We start from the raw sequence: 27,006 nt of genomic DNA, 5'->3' as shown, positions 1-27,006 counted from the left end.
CATTACCAGTTGCTTATGGTGCATGGTTGAAGAGTAGCGAGGCAAAACACATACAGTACATTAAGAATATTCCCAGTGAAATATGGTTCACACTTGGTGACCACAATGTCATTCATGGCCTTACAAAGGCCAAGGCTGGTTGAAGGCAGACAAATGTTAGGTGAATAACTGTTCTGTCTAGGGGTGTTTCTTCTGTTTACATTTCTAATGTGCTATGCAAAGATGCAAACAATTGTCACTGATTAATGTAAAGAGTATGTAGCTGAGGTGAGACTGTAACAGGAAGTGGTGTCAAAATAAGAGCATGATAACATAAGCAGAGGGGACAGAATTGTGACAGAAATTATCATAAATTTTTAGATTCAATGATATGTTTATTGTTGAGGTCATAGTTAAAGGTGGTGTTGTACTGGACTACATTATATTCAGAGTTGTAGATTACCATGGATTGATTACCAGTGGCCAAAGAGGTCATGGAGCCATTGGGCCTGTGCCTCTGTATGAAGTGATATATTTAGGCTAAAAGCAATAGTGCTCAGACAAAACAAAAGCAAAGACACAATAATGACAAAGACCTGAAAAATGACCAGACAGAGACAGAAAATTCCTTTAAAGATATGAAAGATACCCAGATAAAGATCGAAATTATCTTCTCTTTTTTATGACATACATAATATTTACTACATACAAATAAAGATCTTTTAAAAAGAGACAGACAGAAAGAGAATAAGCTCCTCCTCTTGTGGAGAGCAGGCCTGACTGGTACAGACCGGAGACCGTGTCATTTCCATCCCGTGGTGCGTGGATCTACGCGCCGATCCTGTCGCTGTCGCTGAATCTTCGGTAAGTGTTCCGGGGTTTTTATCATGGATTACCGTGAGCTGCTTGGATCAGACCGCTGTCATGTCGCACTGACACTCACTCACATCGGTGTTTGTGATATTGAACCGTCAAGGCTTTCGGCAACGGGATGCGCAGCGGTTTGCAGGGTCCATGTCAGGAGAGCAGCAGACGAAGCATCGTTCTCGATCTAATATGTTGTTATGGCATATATCGGTTATTGTAACGGTATTGATCCATAACCTGTATTGTGTGTTAACCAGCCAGATCCAGTGGGAACCGGATTCGTCATCGGAAGACCAAAACGTGCAAACCACTTAACAAACAGCATCTGTTTAAAGTTGATCATACCTTATCACACCTTACCATGTGAATGCACACAATCTGTTTAATACATGACATTAGTTCATGTGATCTTAGACGACGGAGCTCTCTATGGTCACTGCTGCAAGAGCAGAGCAGCAGAAGGGACGAGTTGTTCTTTTATGGATCAGACAGTAACGTTACTCCTTACAGCCACTACTACAACAGATTTCTCATTGGGAGAAGTTTAAAGGAGGTTTCAGATTCTGTGCAACTTTAACTTCATATTCAGCACAGGTTGAGCAACCTCCTCAATGCATCTATGGCACATAGATGCATTTATAAATAGTCGTTTATACAGTTAACAGGAAACGACAAGGAGATTTAACTTTTGTCTTTTTGTTCTCAGTGATGCAGCTCAGTTAAAATGATCCAGAGGAGTTTAATCATTTAATTTCACAAGTTCAGAAGAGGTTTAGTGGTAGATTACATATTGTGTGAGTACTGACCCCTTCTGCCTTTATGTGCCCAAGTATTTTTAGAATTAGGACTTTGACACTGGTTTCTGTTGGCTCTCCATGTGTATGTCCATGTGTATGTGTATGTCCATGCTGTGCCAAGGAGGAATGTGTGCATAGATATACACTACAAGTGACGTGAAGACACACTTTCCCATTGAATTGAGTGAATACAACAAAGCAAAGCCAAACTGAGATAAGCAAAAAGAAACAGGCAAGAGACCAGCAGATGCAGGGCTGGCCCAAGTTTTTGTGGGGCCCTAAGTAAAATTTGATATGGGGCCCCTCCACCGCTTCTTTGCCACCAGTCAGAGATGGAAAGTAACTAAGTACATTTACTCAAGTACTGCATTTAAGTACAGTTATAAGATATGAGAGGTATCTGTACTTTACTTGAGTATTTACACTTTCTGCTACTTCACACATTGACTTCACTACATTTTGCGTAATCTATTGTACTTTTTTACCCCCTACATTTGCTTGATAACTTTAGTAACTAGTTTCTTCTCAAACTGAGATTAATTAAATAAAATGCAGTATAATCATGAGACTTTATTGATCCCTGGTGGGAAATTCACAAGCTACCCAACAGTGTGTAAAGTACTTCAAAGTGTAAGCCTGTAACCTAGTTAATATTAGCTTTGCCTTTACCAGCTGTAACATTAATTGTGATGTACACAATAATACAGCAATAACTACAGCCTGATAATATGATATAGATTAATGGGAACTGTGCCATTCTGCATAATGACTACTTTTACCTTTAGTACTTTTAAGTAACAATTTGAATGCAGGACCTTTGCTTGTAACAGAGTATTTTTACACTGTGGTATTGGTACTTTTGCTTAAGTAAACAATATAAGTACTTCTTCCACCGCTGCCACCGGCACACCTACTATAAATCTTGTGGCAATAGTAAACCGCTACAATCTAACACACTCAGCTGTTTGCTTGCATCACATTAATGTCATCCCAGCATGCTTTACCCTTCTATGCCGTTAATATTAAAAGGCAGCAAAGAGTGATACTAAGTGGCATACTGAATGTGGTGCACTGAAAAGTAACAAAATAACAAAAGTAACAAAAAGTAGTACGTTATCAGGGCCATTGGTCCATACATCAAGCATGGGTGAAAATATAGTCTTTCAGATGACTTATTCCCTTTCCTTTATTTCTTGTTCTCCACAGCACACATAACATCATTTTGTCCATGCCACATATTTATTACAGAGTTCACACTTGACTAAAGAGATACCTGGTTCTTTCTTCAGGTTGCTCCACAGTGTTTTAATTTTTAAGGTTTTATTTCATATTGTTTTGCTCAGTTATAACTAATTTGTTGTATTAAGTATATTGTTTTTTTTATTAGATGGTTAGGCAGGACCCTGGCTTGCTCTAATGTCTTCCAGGAGCAGAGGTAGTCTGCATGGTAGGTTTGCCACTGTTGTGGTAGCTTGTTGTTTCTGCTGGAACCTGTTCGTCTTGTCTACTTTGTTACAGTATGAGCATCTAAAGTAGTTTTGGAATTTGAGTGCTGCTAACCTTGTGTATTCCTCTTCAAACTGTGCCACTGCTGGTGGTTTTGCATTCACAAACAGCAGAGATTCCAGAGTCTCATGCTAGTGCTAGCTTGATTTTGGATTAATTCTTAATGTAGCTTTAAGTAGCTAGCCAGTAGCCGTGTTGATTTAAAATGAAAACCTGCTAACATCCCCAGTCTTTACATGTGGAAAATGTCAACTCATGTTAGTTAACCATGTTAGCTAGTGTAAATTAGCAAGTTAACTGTGTCTTGTGTTATCTACAGGCTATGAGGAGTAAACGTAAAATGGGTGGATAGGCCTATATCAAATTATAAGTTGAATTTCAGGCCAAACACTCCATGAAAATGTTACAATTAAAGAATTATTTTGTATGTAAGAAACAGCATCAGCCAGCATTATCACAAACATCGACACCTCACAGGGATGTGTCCTCAGTCCCATCCTCACAGGGATGTGTCCTCAGTCCCACACTCTGTTCACCCACAACTGTGTTGCCTCCCACAAAGACAACATCATCCTAAAGTTTGCTGATGACACCGCAGTGATAGGTTGCATCAGTGGTGGGCACGAAGCAGCCTACAGGAGGGAGGTGGCCGGTCTGGTGTCTTGGTGCAAGGACAATAGTCTTAGCCTCAACATGGAAAAAATGAAGGAGATGATAGTGGACATGAGGACGGAGAGGAGATCTCATCAGCCACTGTTCATCCGGGGGCTCGAAGTGGAGAGGGTGAGCAGCTGCATCACTGAGAGCATCTTGACCAGCTGCATCACTGTCTGGTATGGCAGCACTACTGCTATGGACCGCAAGCGCCTGCAGAGAGTGGTAAAGACTGCGGAGAAGATCACCAGGACTCCACTGCCCTCTCTGCAGAGCATTTACCATCGCAGGGTGCGTAGGAAGGCTGCCTCCATCCTCAAAGACCCCACCCACCCCCAGGATGGACTGGTCACCTCCCTACCCTCTGGCCGAAGGTTCAGAATTGTGAAATACAGGACCTCTGGACTGAAAAACTCTTTCTATCCTTCTGCCATCAGACTCTTAAACAGCTGACTCAGGATCTACCTCATGTAATTCCATCTGTGCTGTTTACATACTCATTTTACACATGCATAATGGCACACTCACTGCTGAGTATTTGCAGCCCACAGCTCCCACGTAGCATATATTCTCTCTGCATTATATTGTGTTCTTGTTGTATTTTATTTGCTTCCTTCACTTCCTGCTTTAAAGTGCCTTAGATTTGTTTTACTGCCTATTTAGATTTGTGTTATTGCTCGTTTAGTTTATATTTCACTTGTATGTAGTGGCATTCATGTGGACGGCAAAGTAAGAATTTCATTGTACTGGGAAACATGTTTCCTAACTGTGCATATGACAGATAAACACTTTGACCTTTGACCTTGAATGTAACTACTGGGAGGGCCGGGCTGGGCAGGGCAGGGCAGGGGGGTTAGGGGCAGGTTGGAGATGGGGAGGATGTTGTGTCCCTACCAATGTTGGGACAAACCTACACTCTTCGATGAGAGAGAGTGCTTTTCTGTTGTCCTACGGTTACGGTAGACAAAATATTCATGCGAGCTGGAAGAAGTTGTCCCTGTGCTTGTTACACTATCACCCATGATCCAGTGTAGTGATAAAGTTTATCTGCAGGCAAATCTTGACACACAAACATCACCCTAGTATTACAGTGGTGGCAGGTTTGTTGGTTGTTTGTTTAAGTGTTGTTTGGGAATAAAGGAGCATCAACTTTCACTACGGCTGCTCGCGCTAAGAGCAGTGACACACCAAGCTGTAGGTCAGCCCTCGGCCACCATCAGGCTGTCGGTGAACGTCTGTCAGGGCATTTCTTCTGTATTTTCTGTGCTTGAGAGAGAGATTGCTGCTTTTTCCATGTAATCCATTGTTAGGGTTTGGCAGTCTGTGCTTGCATCAGAATGCAGTCAACGTCCATTACAGTGCACATAAACAAGCTCTCCTGTAGGGCATTTCCGGCACTCTTGGGTGCCATCTGGCAGCCACAGTGGTCCTAAGCAGGTGCTTAGTTTGCATATGCCTTGGGCCGGCTATGAGTAGATGCAAAAATAAACGAACAACATTCAGGTGGGGCTCATTCACAAATGCTGTCTTTATTTGTAAAACGGTACAAGAGAATATACTTTAAATAATGATATAACATGAACAGACCTGACTTTCTCCTGTGCATGCGCCAACATTTGTGAAACAGTATTGTTATAAAAGCAGATGCATATTCTGTCAATAGAACGGGGAAATGGCAGCAGTCCTTATCAGCGCTGTGCAAACCTGTCAAGAGCAAATAAGGGCCATAATTATGAACCTACTCCTCTTGTGCATCACTTTACAAAAACTGCACTGGCATTGTGGCTCTTTCCATAAATATGCTTTCATGTCTGAAAAAAGTCTGCTGTGTGACCAAAAAACCCAAAAGTGATCATTTTAATAGACAGATGAAATAAAATGTTACACATTCCTTATGTGAAAATGGCCATGGAGACCTCCCAGGGAGAACTGGGAGTTTTTGGATGTATTGCTGCTCTGCTCACAGGGCACCCCTTCCTTTCCAGGTGTTAAATATGACTTTCATTTTTAATACAAATATATCAAATAGCATCAATATTTCAGTCAACATTCATTAACATTACAGAGCCAAAAGTTTAATCTGCATACTAAGTAACTCCATGTGGGGCAACCTCATATTCTGGGTTAGTGGAAATAAATGGGTCCGTTTGGCTTCAGGGATAGGACATATTTTACCCGCCTTCTGTCTGTGTGGTGCGTTCGATGTACTGTGTGCTGGGGTGATGTAACATGACATGATAATCTGCAGTGGAGTCAGTGGACTTCTTTGTTTTGATTCCTACCATTTTCTGATCCATATCTCCATATTCATATCCCTGGCAGTGTTTATCAGGCTTTATCTCTTTCACAATTGTTGATATCTTGATCAAACGCCTGCAGGCCAAGTAGCCAGAATGTGGACTGTTCAGTGACACTGCTCTTACACAACAGCCTTTTTTTTTTAAAAATGTAATGCGATTTCAGGTCATCCGAGGACAACTGATTTGATCATCCCAGACCAGTTCCAAATAAAAAGCAAACAAGAACCAGATGGATTTGGTTGAAACAAGTTAATGCTTACACAAAAGAGCCCTACAAAAAGTGGTTTTAGTAAGCCTGTCTGTCTTGTTTGAACAGAACAAAATACAAACTAAATCTAACTCCCTGTTACTTAACCTATCAGGGTAAAATAACAATAGCAACTACACCTCTACTCCCCCTGTTCCAAACAAAGCATTAAAGTATGCGTGTATATGTGCCCATGAGTTTATTAATCTAAACCCAACACAGCCCTAGGCAGTGTTAATAAGAGCCTCGCTAAAGCGTAGTGAGTCTATACAGAAGGTTCCTGAGTATCAAACTTGACATTAGAAGGAGAGGCACAGAGGCAAGCATGGCCACCAAGAATGAAGGCTTAGCTGTGTATAGAGTGCAGTGCACTCACTTCCTCACCCACTAAAGGACTGACCAATCAACATCCAGGAATTTAATTAGCTTGTTAGGCCTTTGCTGTATAGACTTTTGCTTTCTTTCCTGGACTCACTTGGCTGCCTAGAGCTATTTATCCCTGATTCAGAATGCGAGTTACATGTTTTGTGTGTCAGAACGGTTGATCATAAGTTCTTATCTGTGTTCAGTGGTTTCCTGTCCCAAAAGCTAAAATTTGTATTAATTTAAAATTAAGCTAGTGCTAGCATGAGACTCTAGAATCAATCACCTTCGCCCAGTCCTCCCTCTTCAGCTGTTTTCAGATAGGACGCAGTATGCGCTGCGCTTACCGCAGAGGTTGGCCACAGCACGGGGGGCAGGCCGCACATGTTGGGCACCAGTTGCAAAAAGCTTTCCAGGAGGTGGTTAGCAGATTAGTTTTTTCAGCAGCAGATGTGGATAGATGATGTATCTGTTTACAGTACATGTCAGCAAAAAGCTCTGGTTTCACTCTATCATATATATTTTTAAATTATGTACTGATATTCACTTCGACCTCTGGACACTAGAACACCTCACTACCACCACCCCTCATTGTTGCTTAAAAAAAATTCAAGCTGAACCACCGGAATCTGTGGCAATGTAGCTCCTGTGTCTTGTACAGTAAATGTTTGTTAATACATTTAAGTGAAGGCTTTCAATGCTTAATGCAACATTACCCAAAACAGTTGCTAACATCACAGAATGGCGAGCCTGATGAAAACAACTTGACAGCAGTATAACTCATTTGGTTGATAGATGATTGGCATATAATAATTTAGTGTCAAAGGAGGGCGGGACATCTTTGTATATGATTGGACTGGAGTTTGAGCAGGTTTACTGAGGTGATAGTGAGCCCAGTTCTAAATTGAGGCTGTCTAAGATTAACAGTTGTGATCATATGTTCATATTTTGTTCGCTGGAGCAGGGCTAGCAGCATCAGTGTGGTTGTTCAACAAGTGCTTAGTGTTACTTTGGTGCAGACAACTGGTGTCAGGCTAATCCTGTGATAAGAGATTAAAGGAGCAGTCTGACATTTTAGTTGTTAAGCAATTAGTATCAGCTGACAACAGCACTCCTTGGCAGCTCAGTCTCTCACTCACATTTGGTTCTTTAGAAACCAAGACACACACACAAACTTTTCTTTTTTCCCCCTTTTGTGCTTGTGCTGTTGACTTGGTGACAGCGTTGAGATGTCAGCGGCATGTTAATTATTCAAGTCATTAATTTATTTGGTCTGTGTACATTTTCTTAATCTAATGGAGAACTCTCCACAGTACATGTACTACTTTAAATTAGTACATGTTGATTTGAATTGATGTAAATCTTTTAAGTTTTCAGATCCTTAACTAGACAAAGACTAAGTTGATTTTGTTCTCTTGAATCCACCTCAGGTATTGGTATTGCTCTCTGGTTTATATGTAGTGTATGTAGCTTAGTTGTATGTGTTGCCCCATACACCACAGAAAAGCTAAAGTAGGAGAAAATAAGATTTAAAATAAGTATTTTAGGTAGGGATGGGCATTTCAAAGTAAAATACTATTCGCTGGGAACTATTCATCAATTATTCAAAGATATCCCTTCACACCCCACGCGCGCGCACACACACACACTTGTTTTTGTCATTTACCGGGCCCCTACATAGACTTGCATTCATTTCAAGGAGACCTACCTAACCTTAACCAGAACTGCTACTTGCCTAACCCTAACCTAACCCTAACACTTAACCAAAGCCCACACTTGCTCTAACCTTACACCTTGTCATTTTTGTAAAATTTGGCAAACTACATTGTGGGGACCAGCTTCCTGTCTCCACAGGTGACTTCTGATCCCTGTTGAAGATAGTAAGTCATGGATTTTGGGTCCCAGTCCCAGTCCAGCAGCTCCACGTTGGCTAGCTCCATATTGCTAAAGTTGTCATGTATACGTGCTGTGACTTTACCTGTAAGTCCTCAGTGTTCCACAGCGGTGGAAGGCACATTCACCTGGTTTTCGGCAGTGTGCTGCGTTAGTCTGAATAATAGCGCTCTGTATTTTCTAGTTGCTTATATAATGGCAGATGACTGTCACATATGAATTAGTTGTAAGCGCTATCCATACAACAGCTATCAAACAACTGCACAGCTCACATGCACTATCGTCATACAGTTTATCCAGTGGCGCCATGACCATTTATCTCGATGGCTGTAGTTGCTGCATGTTTCTGTTGTTTGTATTTGGCGCTGTAGTAAAAATGATATACTGACCTCATTATCATGTTATTTCCAGGCACCTGTAAAAGCAAAGGGAAACAATGGCTCTTTGTTTTGAAAGACAAAATCATAGTCGCACAAAATGCTTGATTTTTTTTGTTTGTTTGTTTGTTTGCTTAATTTAATGAGTATTCAAATATTTAAAAATCATTGCCCATCCCTAATTTTAAGTAGTCTCCAGATCAAAAACTAGGTGTATTCACAATTGGATTTTGGGTGATTTTTTTTTATCTCTGTAAATCTGTAAATTTTTCTTTTCATTTGAAGCATTTTGAAAAGTTTGTTTTGATTATGGAGTTATAAATCACTGATCATCTTTGTGACAATTTCAAACCTCATTTCCAGAGAAATTGGGACATTTTCCAAAATGCAATAAAAACTAAAATCTGTGATTTGTTAATTCACTTGAACCTTTATTTTCACTGACCAACTAAATTGCATTTTGTACTGCACATGTGATGTACTGTAAGAGTGATGACACAGTGTGGGTTCAGCTGTGCTTGGTTTATACAGTAACAATAGCCAAACCTGTCATAATTGGAAATTAGTCAGTATCTTGCATTTATTATCCTGGGGCCTCGCAGTAATATGCAGAAATAATTTTAGCTGTTCTTCAGTCTCACTTGGCTGCTTTTCCACCTTTGTCTCAGGTTTATTAATACAGTGAATTGCCTCTTTTATGTCTTAATCTGCATACCCCCTAAACTTTGCTCTGGTTCAATTCAGGAATTTTCAGACCTTTTATCAGCTCTTATGGTTCAATATGACAAAATTCTTATTTTTATATCCACTTTTCAGAATTTGTCAGTCTCCCTCTTGGTTTCTGTTTAGAAGATGTGAAACTGGGTGATTTTGCAGTGTCTGACCAGAAGGCAGTGTTCTTCCACGTACCATTTTTCCCTCCTGGCCCAAAAGCTCCCCTTTAATTCACTCCCACCCTTTAAGTTCACTTTCTTCTCCACCTTTCTGTCACACTTTTAAGGAATCAAACATATTTTATAATTCTTATGAACACTAAGGTCTCACTGTAGAGCAGCATGTCAATGTTTTTAAAAGCTACTGCAAAAATATCTTCTATTGTTTTAAAAAGACAATGTAGGAAGCCAGGGCAGAAATTAAGGAAAGATAACTATAGTGAGTCTCTTGCTTCTCTTAAACACCACAATAATGTACACTTACAAGTGTCTAATAAGGGAAGCATTGAGGTCATATTTTTCTGAGCTGACTGTTAATTAGGGTCAGTTGTCTTTAAAACCATAAACCTTGTGACTGGTCCCCCACATAACCAGACAGGTGAATCCTCCCTGGAGAGATGTGAAGAATTTGTGAACTATTTCTACAACAAGATAGTGGAGATTCAGCAGTACATTAAAAATAAAAAAGTCCAGGGAGCTTGACATTGGCTCCTGCTTATCTTTAGCGCTGACGCACTTTAGTGAAATCTCTTTGGCAACCCTGTAAGGCACGGTTGTACATATCTCTTTGGCAACCCTGTAAGGCACGATTGTACATTCAACATCATCCACCTGCCCCTCAAGGTGTATTTAGCTACAGTATATCAACTGCTCTCTGTCTTTCTAGTATTTTCCCTCCCAATTTAAACATCACTATTTACTCACTTTTAAAGAAAGCCTCCTTAGATTACTCTTTTCTAAGCAATTTTAGATACATCTTTAAACTCGCATTTTATTCACCCAAAATATTAGAAAATTCTCCATACAACTGATTATTTTCTGAACAGTTGCAGGGCTGAGACTGCTCTGGTCAAGGTTATAAATCACTTACTGCTTGCAGCTGGTACAAGCCTGTATTCAGTTTCATGTCCTAATTTGTCATCTGAAAAACTATGTCAGCATCAGTGATGTGGCTCTGGACTGGTTCATTTCTCTCTGTTATGCTCGGAGAAGCCTCTACTTCATGTACTTCTCTCTCTCTCTTATGAGGTCCCCCACAGGTCTGTTATGGGTCTACTTTTATTTACTGTATATAAACTGCCCCAGGGGCAAATCTTGTGCGGAAATTATATAGATTTTCAGACATTTCACAGCTGTATGTCTCATTAAAACCTAGTACCACTGATGGAAGTTGAGAACTGGATGTCAACAATTTCCTGCTGTTGACTGAGACCAACTGACTGACTTGGGCACTTCACAAAATAAATAGAATCACAAGGAAGGAAGTTTATGTGGGTATATTGAAGCATCATCTCAAGACGTGAGCCAGGAAGTTAAAGATTAATCACAAATGGGTCTTCCAAATGGGCAAGGACCGCAAGCATGCTAGCATCGGTTGTCATTTACTATGACACACTATATGAGATAAAACTATCAATTTTTGTGTCCGACACTGTTTGTCAGTTCAGAGACCCTATGCCCATCATGTCGGGCTTGTTTTCTGTGATCTGAATCAGGCATAATGATTCTATAATCTTAACTTGTTACTAAAGGCGACTGGGCCTTTGTTGTACAAGCCCCTCAGCTGTGGAACTCCCTGCCTGATAACCTCATAAACTCGGTGTTCTCCTTTAAATCTATTTTTGAGTTTGACGTCTCTCTCCAGCGCTGTTGCCTACAGCGAGAAGGTTCTGTGTTTGAGCCCCAGCTGACCCAGTGCCTTTCTGTGTGGAGTTTGCATGCTGTCCCTGTTCTCTCCGGGTACTCCGGCTTCCACCCACAGTCCAAAGACATGGAATTTAGGTTCATCAGTGACTATAAATTGCCCATAGGAGTGAGTGTGGGTGTGTGTGGTTGTCTGTCTCTACATCTCAGCCCTGTGACAGACTGGCGTTCTGTTCAGGGTGTACCCCGCCTCTCGCCCAATGCCATCTATCCCAGCTCTTCAGGATAATGGATGGATGGATGGAGTTTCTCTCTCCAGCCCTTCTTAAAGTCTTTATACAAGAAAAGAGAAGATGCGCTTTGTTATCTGCGTATTTAACCAATAATCACATATATATCGTCTCAGCCACAGCTAAACATTTCACTCTACTTCCAAGTATGGCCATTCAGAACAACTATGAACTGTTTTTCTTGTTTCAGACAGCATGTATAAACAAGTTATTTTCTAGCATAATCGAGACAAGCTGGACAGGGCAGACTTTGCCATGGTTACTGTACATTAGAACATCAATAGTGAATGTAAATACATAAGTAATGAATGTTATGCAAAACATATGCTTAACCCATGACAGGGTATCTACCTCCAGCTGAAGTGCTGTTGGACTCCCTTTGTGGTCAAATTCCATCTTACTCCAGCTCAAATTTGCTGTGTGCCTTTATCCATCCTTAATCACTTTATTATACACCTCTTACATAACCCACCCCACCCCTCCTAGGCATATAAAGATGCAGTCTTGCACAACTCTCACCCTCTAAACCAGTTTCATCCAGTTCACAAAGTGTTGCCAAGAAACCATCTGTGTGTGCGTGTGTGTGAGAGAGAGAGACTGAAGGGACAGGGTTTCCGTCACTGTGCGAAAGCAGATAGCTGGAATTTTCCTGTTCTTGCCGCCTGTATTACATAAGCTTAGAAGATGAATGAAGAGGGAGCAGACAGCCATGCTTCTCTTTGCCTCATGATGCCTATTTTTCTATTACTTTTATTCATGTGTCATGAAATAATATTGTCATAACTGTCAACTTCAGTAATTACATTTAAAATTGCCTCTTAAAATTAAAGCCCTAACAGAAGTGTTTGTAAAGGATGTGCCTTTATAGCTATTGCTGCCACTTTTCATGTGTATGTTTGAGTGCAACACTATGAAAACCTTACGGATTTAAACAAAATTACACTTTCCCCTCTCTCTGCGATGGGTCAGCCTTTCATTTTATGAGTGTGACAATTTCAGCTAAACACTGAAGATTTGCAGTGAAGTTGGGTGACACATTTTATGAAACTATTTTTTTTAAACCTATTCCCTCTCTTACAGCATCATCCCTTGAGTATGTTCTGAGTCTGTCCCAGGGTCTGCTTTGTTCAGCAGCCCTGAGATGCAATGTCAAAATTGTTTTCATCTATTAGAAAAATAATTGCAGACAGTATTGTGAAATTATTGCCCATCTCTAGGTCTAAGTGGCTGATCAGGTGTCAAAACAATGTAATACCAGACATTACAGTTCACTTTCTGTCTGCTACCAGCACTCACTGAAGCCAGTCTTCTCCTGAACTTTAACCACTACCCACCCAAGTATTTTTTATTTTCCTAAACTTAACCAACCCTTCACTGTAGCGGTGGCATCTCTGGTCACATAGTTTGGGTTACCTTTTAAAATATAATAGTGATGTCAGTACCAACTCTGTAATGAAAGGGAAAGGCAATGCAATAGCGTCTGAAATTGAAAAGTCACCGTTATGGAGAAAATGTAGGGGAGAAAAGTCTGTTAAAGAGCAAAGTCTGAAATGGAACAAATACATCCCCATTTCCCCAAAAAGTTGGGACTGTGTGTAAATTGTAAATAAAAACTTTAAAAACACAGAGTATTTCATTGAAAATAGTGCAAAGACACCATAACAGATGTTGAAACTGAGAAACTTTATTTTTTTGCAAAACATCTGGTCTTAAATGAAATGCCAGCAACCCATTTCAAACTGGAATTACCACTTTGCAGTTGTATGCCTCCACCAACCAGTCAAATTCACAGATATGAGACAGAAGTGAGGCCACGGACCTTGAGCTTTGACCATCAAAATCTAAACAGTTCATCACTGAATCCAAGTGGACACTTGTGCCAAATTTGAAGAAATTCCCTCAAGGAGTTCCTGAGATATTGTGTTCATATGGGCCATATGGACAGATGAACAACTGTCTCATTAATGCCTCTGACCATGGCTATAACTGGTGTGGACATAAAAAGTTAGGACAGGAGCATTTTTACCACTGTTGTCCATCACCTCCTTTTTGCATCACTCTGCAAGTGGTTGGGAACTTAGGGGATCAATTGAATTAGTTTTGAAAGCAAAATGTTTCCTTATTTCTGCTTGATATAGGATTTCAGCTTCACAGCAATTTGGGGCCTCTGGTGTCATATTTCTCACTTCATACTGCAGGCAGGTCAGTTTAGCACCCACGCTCTTATTATGGAGCTGTGCTTTTGTAATATATGCAGAATGTGGTTTGGCATTGTCTTACATAGGGATAATTAATCGACTATAAGAGTTCAACTTATCCAGACTACATAATTCTAATAAGTACAAAATACATCAGCACATACTGTATATACACCTATATGTGCATGTTTATACCTCAACACACGTATAAATTATATTTAAACATTTCAAATCTTTTATTGCCCCTGTCCCGACTTTTTCGGAATTTGGATTCTAAGAATTCTCTCAAGAAAACATTATTGTGTTTGAAAGCCAAAACTTATACCACATAATGTCATGAGAATGTGATGTACTGCATACAGTTGTGAAAAAAGTAACAACAGTGTTTGCAGTTTCCTGATTTTCTGCATATATCACATTTCATGACCAATTTATGCAGAAAACCAGGACATTGCAAACAGTGCCATTACTTTTTTATTGTGACTGTATATGTATAGGCTTTTCCAGTTGTTATTGTGCTTATTCTATCCCCCACACCCCCATTTTGGGTTGGTGAAATAAATAAATTGGTGTTGGGCAGTAATGCATTAAAGTAATGCGAGTACTTTTTCAGTAATGATTACATTGCAAGGATTACAAATTGATATTCAGTCATCACATACTTACTGGTCTCAGTAGTGCTTTATTGTGTTGACATTTGGGGGTCAGCTAACTTATTCACTGTTTTACTGTCAAATCATTTCACTGTGTTCAGTGGGCAGACTGGTGGTGGTCTGAGATATGGCTGAGGTGTGGGGCAGGTGGTTGCCTGTAACTAAAGACTAGAAATGTAACTTCAGGTAATTCCAAAGTTGTCTTAGCCAACAACATGGAATATTTAAATAACTGATGTGACAGATAAGACCACACACACACACACATTCAGGAGTCACTTCTGTTTTAGAGTTGGAAGGTAAGTGGTAGTGTAACCACTTCTAAGTTTGGGACTTCTGGAGAGCTGTGTGGCTATCACTGAGGCTAAGATAGCTGCTGGATGCTCTGTAAATCCCTCCAAAATACACAGCTGCCTGCCTGATAAAATGCAGTGTCTTGTGTTTTTTGTTTCTGTTTGTGTCAAATACAAAAGCTGTGTGGCCTGGCTCAGCATCTGGCAGCTTCATCTGGATGCCAGGTTGGTTTTTCCACAGAAAGAAGCCTGGTCAGGAACGGCCTCTGTTGAAAAGTAACAGCCAAGATATCACTTTTTCAGAAGGGGGACAGGGAGAAAAGGCTGACACATGCAAAAGCTCACAAAGATTGGAGTGAAGATCAGGGGAAGAGAGTGATGAATCGCAGTTTGAAATGTTCAGGTCCAATCGTTGACAGTATATGAGAAGATAAGTTGGAGAGAGGTGGAAAAATGAGTGTAGCAGCCTTCAGTGAAACATGCTGGAGGGTCTGTCATGGCTTCAAGATGGCAGTAAAGGTGGCCTGAGACTTTTGCACAGTACTGTAAATAAATACTTTGTGTGTACCACACAAAATCTTAGCTTGCCAGTGGATATAACAGCTCATTGGTTTCTCTTCTCTTCATAATGTAGATAACTATCATTAAACTTCACCTTTTGTTTCTCTGTTTCTGTAGGTGATCTGGTGAAGTTAGACCCTGAAGATAGTTCTCACTCTCACATTTATTCTTGTCTGTTGACAGTTTTATCATGGCTTTTCCACTGATCACACGTCAGCTTGCTCTCTCCCTGCAAAAAAATGTGTGGCTCGGTGCTTCAGGTAAATCCAAACCTCTAAATAAACTTTAAATTAAATCTGTTTAATTCCAATCAATGTACCATTTCTCTAGATGATAATGTGTTGCTGTGTTACACATGCTTACTTGTTGATTAATCTAGAAGTGTTACTACAGTGATGTGCATCCTATTCATTTACTAAATGCTTTGATTTTTATTGCATTGAAGAGACTTTTGTCTATTTTGCTACTTTGGCCATTTTACAACTACCAGGCTGTTAAGACCACCTGTGTATCCCTTTTTAAATTTGTTAAACCGGTCTAAAAATTTAGATGGGAAAGGTAATTAGGTCAAGAATCTGAGAAAGCAGATCATCTGATTCTCAATCTGATTTTCAGTCAGATGTGAGAATGTTATAATTATCAAACAGCTGTGGATGCTCTTTTGAGAGGACCATAAACTTAGTTTTTTGAGCATTTGAAACAAAATTTAAACTTAGCAGAGTCTTTCCTAAAGACTGAAATGAAGTCTGAAGCTCTTTGATCATTTGTGCTACAGAGAAAGAATATGTATAAATCTTAGTGTCATCAGCATAAAGGTGTATTTTTGCTTGAATATCCTTACCTAAGTCATTTATAAAAACAGAAAACAAAATTGGTCCCAAAATGGATCCCTGGGGAAAATCTTTGGTTACCTCAAGAGAATCAAATTTATGGCCCTCTGCCATAATAATAATTTTATGACCATGTCCATCAATCACTGAGCATGACAAAGTCTAACGTGACCTCTGTTACTGACCTATATTTAATAAAAAAAAAAAAATCACCAAAAACCTTGATAATAACAGCATGTACACTCACTCACTGTCTGCCTCTGTATGTGTTTGTGTGAATGTAATTAATGCATACTTCTTTCCACTAGGGTGCAGATATGTCAGCAAGACAGCAACAAAGACCCAGGTGGAGTTTGACTACAATGGGCCCTCCATGAAAACTTCAGTCCCTGGGCCACGATCACAAGTAATACACATATGGACAGGCACACATGCATGCTCATACACACCCAAATTGGTGCATTCTATCCCCGTATCAGGTATTACTGAGCTAAATGTCACTAAATGTGATTTTCAATCTGTAGGAGCTGACCAAACAACTGGGAGACATCCAGGTGAGCTGAGGTGTGTGTTTGTGTGTGTGCATGTGTGTCTGTAACCCTGGTATTACTCACATTGTGGGGACTTGCCCAGATGCTAGTAAATTGTAGAAGGTAGAAGACTTTAAGGTTAGGGTTAGGCAAGTCATGGTTATGGTTATGGTTAAGAGTAGAGCAAGTATCCAGTTAATGAATGTAAATCAATGCAAAGTAGACAGATGATTGTATTTGGTTTGGTTAGTAACTTCATCAGTAGCCTAGTTTTAAGCCTATTTTGTGTGTTCCTGTCAGCGAAATAGCAGTGTGTGAATTATGAATTTTGCCACAGCTCCAGATTGATTTAGCTGTTTGTGCATCTGCGTTTTTTTGTGAGCTGGTCTTGTTACTGAAGCAACATTTCTGTCTTACATAAGTGTGCCTAAGCTGCAGGTGTTCACACCGGCCCTGATATTTGAGTTTCAGGTGGTCTTCTATCTTCAGCGCACTGTGCACAGTTGATCACCCACAACTGTACTACACAGTTTGTTTGGACCGCATCATCATTGATGCACATGTTAAATATAAATCAATGTGTTTCTGACAAATATTTCTGGTGTTTTTACCAGATTGGAGGATGATCAGAGCATCACTTTGTTCACTCAGTCACTTGACAGTTTAAATAGTCTGTCAATATATGATTTGTCAATATAGAATGTTGCTGTGACCCAACAGGTTTAGTTATCAAAACAACCACACACTTGGCACATCTGTCGGTGCTCCCTGTGATAATCATGGGGCTGTATTTTCCTGGCAACAAACGAACATGTTTGCGCCAACATGGGAGAAGAGACGCGATTAAGCAGTGCGGTGCAGTTTTGGTGCTCATAATATCTGCTTGAAGATTTTGTCCCAGTATACAAGTCATCTTTGGAGCTGGCTGAGAGATGCTAGCAGTTTCCATGTCTTTCTACTGTTGGTGCAACGCTAAACCAACAATGACCTGAAAGATGGAGATTACAACCATAAGCACCTTTTCATTTTCCTTTGGGTAACATATACCAAAGTGCTGGACTTATTATACTCACAGTACAGTATGATTATTTTTGTGTGTCACATGGCAGGTGCATGTGTTTGTCGTGTGTGCGCTGCACAGTTAATACAGGAAGATTAAATTCTACTGTAAGGTGTTCTTAATACAGAACGTGTCTCTTCCCAGAATGTTGGTGCAGTAAACTTCTTCTGTAACTATGAGGAGAGCAGGGGGAACTACCTGGTGGATGTGGACGGCAACCGCATGCTGGATCTCTACACTCAGATCTCCTCCATTCCAATCGGTTAGTAGCAAAGCAGCCACACACAGCTACATGGAATGTAGGAGTGGTTGTATGCCATTTTACAATGCGGTGTGGTTAATTGCTACTTTTCTGAAAAATGAATTTGGAAATAGTTCATGGATAAAATAAAAAGATGGGAATGTCTGTTTTCAGATAATGCAGGGAACGAAACACTCAACAAGTTAGGGTGTTTTATCACATTGAGACAAAAATCTTAAAAATACAAAATTGCCACAAAGCGGTCCTGCTCACTGATTTGCATCTTTGCCTGTAACAAACTATTTCAGTGAAGGATCTCGCACTATACAGTATATTGTTAGTGTAGTGGTGACTGATTTGCACATTGGTTGTATAAGCAAAACATCATAAATTCTCATTAGACGAATAGTTACAACTTGAGAAATAACGAAGCATAGATGTTTGTTTGCACAGATGAGCTCAAACTATGTACAAGTAAATGAGATCACCCTGGTGTCATTTGGGTGCTGACATTAAATGTCTAACTTTAACGTTTAAATTCATTTCTCAAAGATGGTTTGAGCACTGATTGTTACTTTGTGTGCACAAAGGATTTGAAATAGTTTTATTCTTACCCAGAAGACATGGTGTGCCAAGGTTAGAGGTGCAGTGTTTGCACAAGGATTCAGTTCAATCCCATACACTGTATTGTTTCCATAGAGAATTTTACCTAAGGCTTAACATTAAACACACAAAATTCCAGGACAATAAAAATACTGTACAATTTGGTTCACCACTGTACTGTATCCCAGCCCAGGTAATTGATAAGAAATATGCAGGGATTCTGGTAGTGTATTTTATAGGTACAGGGTTAACTAATACAACTTGGCTTTGCTATTAACAATCATTTTGCCATAGACATTTGGAAATATACTCTTTGTCGAATTCAGTTCTGCTACTGTTATATTTCTCCTGCTTTTGCCAATGAAATTAGCTAAGCAAAAGACTTCCTTTAGGAGAGGTACGTAGGTTGTTCTGCCTTGCCACTACATGCCACTGCTCCCGAGTGAATTGTCCATCTGCTGCACACTCACTTGTGAACAGCCTTTGGTGGACCGCTACAGAGTGACGTATGTGTTTGTCCATGGCTGTGTGGTAGGGTCTGTTTCAGCTCTGCACAGTGTAGAAAATGCAAGTTGCTGCAGTTATAGTGAAGAGAGTGTGTTAAAGATCTCAAACCAGTAGTTTCCTCATTTGGCAGGTTAGTCTGTTCCAGACTACATGGATCACATATTGAACAGATTACAGGAAATATCTTCTCTCAGATAAGAGGTCTGAGATCTCAGGTCAGCCCCCCAATCAGCCTTGACTACATTCATAAGGGATAGTTAACTAGTAACCATTTAACTGTAACACATGAAAAACTATGGTGCCATCTTATCAGGATCTTTTTATGACTTGTCAATGACAGCCATTTTGAAATGGCTATGTGTGTCCTCATAGAGTTTCTTGTCAGCAGTATTCTGAAGTTACTCTCAGCAAATATGTTGATGTGTTAAGTGAAGGCAAGAAGCAGCCAAACTTTAGAAGGTGCCGCTGACTGACTGCTCAATAAACATGATGCAACTCAGGTCAAAGAACCTGATACTGGCTCTATGCATAATAAGTTTTTATTTTACCAACAAAGTTAGAGCAACTTATTTTAAAATTGTACATTTAACTGAAGGAGTTTCTACTAAATTAAAGAAAAACATTACTGAAACCTGTGGATTTTCTATCACTGGCGCAGTTAGTCCAGTCCTACGGATCAGTATCAGCCACTGATGGGCATATTTGAATTTATGGGTGTCAGCTAAAATAAAGCTGATTAAAATCCAGTACTTCTTTATGTTGTATTCCGCTGTTTCTTTAAGTCATGTTTTCACTATCGGAACTAAACGAGCGGGATACCCAGTACTTCGCCCTGCATAGCCTCCTGGTTTGACGCGGACCATCCTGCTTCATTTCATCTATATATTTTCTCTGGGTGCGTTCCAAAACCTGACAGGTGCGGTACTGGTTTGCAGGCATGGTTGCTTGCTTGGCACATGAAATGGCACATGCCATGTGTGCCAGCCTGAAGCCAGGGCATATTGCGGCACATCAACAAAACAACATGGGGAGCCCAATAGAACATGAACAGTGGCCTGTTTGTTGTCAGAAAATGTGGGCACCATATCGTCCCGGGAGCCCACAACAATGAGGGTGCAAAAAGCAAGTAATTTTGAACAGGCAAGATGCAGGCCAGCTAAAGGCAGGGGAAGGCTGGCAAATGAAAGTACTTTAGATTTAGCAAGTCATCTCATAGTTCCTGAGGAGATAGTCAGCACTACCCAGACCTTGTGTTGTGGTCAGAAGAACAGCGGACTGTGTATTTTGTCGAGCTTACAGGTCCCTGGGAGGACGCTGTAAATACAGCTTATGAGAGGAAGAAACTGAAATCCACAGAGTTGGCCGTAGAGGCAGAGGAGTGTGGCTGGAAAAATTAAAGTCCACTCTGTGGAGATTGGTTGTAGGGGATTTGTGTCTATATCTGTAGCTCAGTAAACTGACAAAGAAAAATGTTATTTCCAAGGTATATGTGAGTGCAGTCTATGATATGGCAGCATTTGAATGGTAAATGGTCTTATATTTGTATAGCGCCTTTCTATGCTTTTACAGCACACTCAAAGCGCTTTCACACATTATTCGGCCATTCACCCATTCGCACTCCCAAGCACTCACACATTCACACACCGGTGACATCACTGGGAGCAACTGGGGGTTCAGTGTCTTGCTCAAGGACACCTCGACATGTTGACTGGACAAGCTGGGAATCAAACCACTAATTCTACGGTTAGGAAACGACCCGCTCTACCTCCTGAGCCACAGCCGCCCCCCAAATGAATGACCAGCCTCATAGCAGAGGAGCCGTACCTAAAGGATCAGTTCCTTTTTTATCAAGAATGATTTTGGTTTTCGGGTCAGCCAAGGAACACTATATTTTGAAGGCACTATATATGAATGAAACTGTGTACTAAATTACTAAAAAGCTTTAAAATGAATACTTCTGTTCTTACTTTCTTAGGGGATGATATATTGGTTTTGACATTTTTCAGGCAGGATTGGAGCTGAATGTTAGTGGATCAAAAGATTTGTGAACCACACAAGAAGTCTGGAAAATATTGTTTCTTAACAATAATACCAGTTTAATGTGTAGCTGTGGACTATTTATCTGTTCATTACTCTTATTACACTCTAACAATTGTTGAAACTGAGAATATGTAGGAGCTGCAGACTAGTGGACAGTTTCTTTGTGCCTCACTGCACTCTGCTGGTTGGTGGTGGAATTTTACTGCAATTTATATCAATTTATGACTAAGTTCACTGATGATTCATAATAATTAGTTGAAGACTACAACATTCGTCCACTAAAGCAGTGGTTTTCAACTAATTGTGACATGGGGATCACCATTCTAATGAATAAATAACCTGAGGTCCACTGTTGTGGCGTGGACAGACCATATGGGCACAGTTTTAATCCGCAAGGTCACCTTGGCTTTTCCAAATGTTAATGTATTTGCATGAGTATTCATAAACAATAAGTAATGTGTGCAAATGTGTTTAAAAGCTTTTTAAAAAGCGATTCCTATGGTGAAACTACACTTTTAATGTATGGTCAGAGATCACCTGCAGTGTCTTTGTGGGCCACCAGGGGGCAGCAGAATGATACATATAGCTGAATGCACTAAAGAGTTGTAATTTTTCTCACTGATTTAAACTAGTCAATGGAAGCATTCTAGATAAACCCATCACCAGATGTCATTTGAAGAAATCTCTCTATGGTGGAAATTTCTGTAATAAGAGAACTCGCGAGCAAGAAAGATGTATTTTTGGATTTATTAGTATGTTTGCAAACAGACACTCAGCCTTCAGTAAGATGCTTCAGATGATGATTCAATGTGTCTGACCCTTCCTTCTCACCCCAGTTTGTACCCAAGCAGCACAAATGGCAGGAAGGAACAATTGCCACTTGTAAATACAGCAGACAATGTCTGCCCTCCCTTAAGGCATTTACAATGCAATGAGCATTTAAAAAAAACACAACCAAGAAAACACTTGAGCAACACAGTAGAAGGTAGGAAAACAGTGACTTGCTGACATCAAGTCTGGGACGTTATCTCACCTACTTGTCCCACCTTAGTCATAATCGCATCAAATAAGGATTTTTAATAAGAGCAATATATCTGGATTTTTCCACTATGCTCTCCTCAAAGACCTATTCTGACAGTTTTATTAAAGGAGAAAGGGCATCCTTCCTGGAGATAAATGATTCTCCACTGTTGTTCATTTTAAGAGGGAAAATCATCTTGTACTCTGCAGACAAGAAGAAATATCAGCAAGGGCATGGTTTGGTCTCAACACTGGTAGGGACAAAACATCACCCCAAACCCTGACAAATATACCCATTAAGGAGGAGTTGCTTAATGTACAGATGAAATAATTAAGTAGGCCAATTGTTTGATGAAAAAGGGGTAGGATTAGATTATTTTTTCCTACTAGTGTTTGAACTTGTAGATTATGCTTGAACTAAAACAAAGAAACAATCAAACATGGCTTCATCATCATTAGTCTAATATTTAATATAGTTGTAATATTAATACATTTAAATATAATGCAAGTTAAGGCTGCTATACCAAGTTTCCTTGATTACTGCCAGCTTACTTTTGCTGTTAGGACTATGTTGTTGCAGTCCTTGTTCTGTAATATTCTTTGGTCGTCTTGCATGCACAGCTCTTTTAAGATCTACCCACAAATTTTCAATGATGTTTAAATCAGGGGACTGTGATGGCCATTCCAAAACCTTCAGCCTGCGTCTCTTGAGGTATTCCATAGTGGATTTCGAGGTATGTTTAGGATCATTGTCCTGTTGTAGAAGCCATCCTCTTTTCAGCTTCAGCTTTTTTACAGATGGTGTGATGTTTGCTTCCAGAATTTGCTGGTATTTAGTGGAATCCATTCTTCCCTCCACCCGTGCAATGTTTCCTGTGCCACTGGCTGCAACACAACCCCAGAGCATGATAGATCCACCCCCATGCTTAATAGTTGGCAAGGTGTTCTTTTCATGAAATGCTGCTCCTTTTTTTCTCCAAACATGCCTTTGCTGATTGTGTCCAAAGAGTTCTATTTTAACTTCATCAGTCCACAGCACTTGTTTCCAAAACGCATCGGGCTTCTGTAGATGTCCTGTTGCATACTTCAGATGTTGGATTTTATGATGGGGACGCAGATAAGGTTTTCTTCTGCTGACTCTTCCATGAAGGCCTTGTCTGTGCAAGCATCGCTGCACAGTGGAACGGTGCACCACCACTCCTGAGTCTGCTAAATCTTCCTGCAGGTTTTTTGCAGTCAAATGGGGGTTTTGATTTGTCTTTCTGACCAGCATACGAGCAGTTCTGTCCGAGAGTTTTCTTGGTCTTCCAGATCTCATCTTGACCTCCACAGTTCCCCTGATCTGCCATCTCTTAATTACATTTCTTACTGTGGAAACTGCAAGCTGACAACGCTTTGCTATCTTCTTGTAGCCTTCTCCTGCATTGTGGGCATCAATAACTTTCATTTTCAGGGTCTTACACAGCTGCTTAGAGGAACCCATGGTTGCTGGGTGTCCACAAGTGTGTGCACAAGGTTTGAAGAGTCAAGGTATTTGTACAGCTTTGAAATTGGCATTTACCAATGACAGCTGTTGCTGTGCATCAGATCTAATGAGCTGATTAAGGTCTGAAACCTTGTGAGAGACTTTGAGACTCTGGAACTCTTAGGGTGCCCAAACTTTTGCACCATGCCATAATAATGTTTTTATTTTTTATTTTTGTTCAATTTATGGCATAAGAAGTAACTATGCATCACTGTTTGCTGAAAATATTGTGCATTTTTTCCATTTCCAAGAGAAACTGTGTTAACATCTGTTCAAATAAAAAATCACCAAAATCTGTTATTTATCAAGGGGTGCCTAAACTTTTGCATAAGACTGTAAATGTAAACAAGTCCTCCACCCAGCAAAATATCTGTGGGCCTCAATGGATTTGTACATTCTCATCTGTTCACAGGTATAGGCACTTATACCATAAACAAGATCAGAGCAACAGTGTGTGAATAAATAAACTGTTTTCCACATAGGTCAGGACAGACAGGAACAACACGTGTAACCACATGTGCACAACAAAGATATAGATGATAACTAAACTAACATTTATTTAGTTTTTATTGACTAAAACTCAATTAAACCTAACAAAAATCCAAACGACTAAAATTGGACTAAAACTATCCATTTTCAGCAAAAGATGAAAATTAAATCAAATTCAAAATTAAGTGCAATACAGACATAAAAATAATCAGCATGACTGGATCAAGTCACTCCATATACAAAAGGGATTTTAAATCTGTAACAGTGAAATCTTAAGACACACTGGGCCTCATTCACCAATATCTTCCTATATTTTTTTCTTAAATTTGTTCTTAGATTGTTCTTTAAAAAGTACTAGAAAAGTTTATGAATGTGTTCTTAAACCACAGGAGTGTTTGCACTTGTTCTTACACTGAAGAATTCCATGTGTTCCTAAGCTGAAATCGTGTGCCAGTCATTCCCAATTAGCATAGGTTAACGCCCTGCCAATGCCCAAAAAAGGGCATGTGCCTGCAGGGCCATGTGCACACATCTCACACAGAAGCGGAAAATAGAAGGTAAGGAAGTCAGGAATGCTAAAACAAAAGTCTAAAGACGGGGAAGCAACAAACCCCAAACTGAAGAAAAACCTGAGTAGTGAGAAAGTGGAGAACAGCAAACGAACCGTCATGTTTAATAGCATCAGCAGTGGATTTAAAATAAAACAAAAACATGGGATGCTCTTACTCATTCAGTGAAGGATGAGAAGGAGAAGGGTGTACAGCTGATGAAGTAAAATATCTGAAGAGAGATGCTGACCATTGGAGGAAGACAGGCTGGCCCAAAGTTATCTGAGCTGGACCAGCGCATCAGGGCCATACATAGCTCACTGGGGTGTGCCGTCAGCTGAGCGGACCTCCACGTGTGCACCCAGATCCATTTAACTGCCCTGAGTCTGATCTTAGATGTGGTGCTGGACAACCAAACACTTACACAAACAGCCTCAACACTGGCCACAGTATCTGAGACACTTAAAGAAATGAACAGAAATTAGAAGTGGAAATATGCACTTTAAACGTGTGTGGTTTTTATGTGGTGCGTTTATTAATTCTAAGCTACAAATATTCGCATTGCAAAAGTTGAATTAATTTTAAATGTATTTATAAATGAGCAGTAAATTGCTTAGTGTCATTTTTAGTGTAGTGTTTCTTAATATTAAAAGACCATATTGTTTTGTAAAACAATGAAAATAATTATTTGAAAAATATGAATGATAAAATTGCTATTGTTATTAAAATCCTGAAGGATTCTGCAAATGTAGAAAACTAAATAACCAATTATTTCACACGAATGTGTCAACACTCAAATGTGCATTAAGCGTGCCCCTGAGTGTGCGTAGATTCTCTTCCCCTAAGAACAATTCCTAGAAAAGAAAACTTTGGTGAAAGCCAGAGTCTCTGTCAAAAGTATATAAGTAGGTTTTAAGAAAAAAATTGTTATTCAGCACACATGGTGAATGAGGCCCAATGTTTTCTCAGTCTTTTTACCTAACAATAAATTATACTTCAACTAATGCCATGTAAATGCCATGTTGATTTGCTTTTATGGGAAACATTTTGTGTTGCATTATATGCATAGATTGTGCTATATAAGCAACAGTTATTGATGTTGTTTTGGCAATTCTCATAATACTGTGAGGTTACATACGATATTGGTTTTAATAGGATAGTGCACATGCCGTGCCTCACAGTATAAAACTAGAGCCCATTGACTGCTACAGATAATCCATTGATACAGCTGTTCAGTAAAATGTTTCCTCATCTTTATCTATCCCACTCCCATTCTGTCATCCCTCAGGCTACAACCACCCTGCCCTCCTCAAACTGATGACCAATCCCAACAATCTGGTAGGTCCTCTCCACATACATTATCATTTATATCATCAGCTACAGTGAGTGTATGGAAAGGGGTTGAATAATATAGTATACACTAGTCCATTTTCACAGAGTATAGTGAAATGTACCTGGATAAAGTGTATACTATGTTAACATAACCACAGTTCTGCCACACCATCCTCATTGTTTTTTATTTTATTAAAATACTACTGGTTTCAACTCTACACTCTACAGCTTCTGTCATAAGCAAAGCAGTGTTTATTCCAAGGTTGACAAAGACAATACAAAGCAACACAAAGCTCATCTAAAAGGAGGATTGCCACACACTGTGTAAGGGATAATACCAGACAAGTTGTATGCAATGTAACTATAATGGGTCACGCTGAGTTGAACTTTGTCTCTCCCCAGAATTGATTACAGTCATGGAACATACAAACTTGGAAGGTGGCATCTCACTTATACCATGGCTAAAGTGCTGTATATGACCTAACTAAAAACTATTATCCATAGCTTTCCCATTTTAAACATTAGAAAATATTCTTGTTTGTCCTGCTAGGCAGTATTTAGCTAAAAGAGTAACTACACCCTAAATTTTTTTTTTTTTGCGCTATACACCTTAGCAAATAGTTTTGTTGGTATATCATGATGGTACAAGCAATTTTTTTTTCCAACAAAATTCATATTGTGTATAAAACATCTGCTCTGATCATCGACTGTATAAAATATGGACGCC

At 39.8% G+C, this 27,006-nt stretch overlaps 1 protein-coding gene across 2 annotated transcripts in view; it reads left to right on the top strand.

The window, feature by feature from the left end:
- The first annotated feature begins 725 nt into the window (after positions 1 to 725).
- abat (4-aminobutyrate aminotransferase) overlaps positions 726 to 27,006 on the top strand; it is a 42,913-nt gene continuing 16,632 nt past the window's right edge. Inside the window, exons 1-6 of one of the 2 annotated variants that reach the window (XM_020608362.1) lie at positions 726 to 843; positions 15,738 to 15,814; positions 16,693 to 16,790; positions 16,909 to 16,938; positions 18,119 to 18,236; positions 26,236 to 26,285. In XM_020608362.1, coding sequence (XP_020464018.1) covers positions 15,745 to 15,814; positions 16,693 to 16,790; positions 16,909 to 16,938; positions 18,119 to 18,236; positions 26,236 to 26,285 — 366 coding nt within the window. In that variant the 5' untranslated portion in view covers positions 726 to 843; positions 15,738 to 15,744. Of the gene's footprint in view, positions 844 to 15,737; positions 15,815 to 16,692; positions 16,791 to 16,908; positions 16,949 to 18,118; positions 18,237 to 26,235; positions 26,286 to 27,006 lie in introns of those variants that run through there. The other variant, XM_020608363.1, reaches the window with a different exon arrangement.

Source organism: Monopterus albus, unplaced genomic scaffold (genome assembly GCF_001952655.1).
Source record: "Monopterus albus unplaced genomic scaffold, M_albus_1.0 scaffold92.1, whole genome shotgun sequence".
Taxonomy (NCBI): Eukaryota; Metazoa; Chordata; class Actinopteri; order Synbranchiformes; family Synbranchidae; genus Monopterus; species Monopterus albus.
This window is presented reverse-complemented; position numbering and strand designations above follow the sequence as displayed.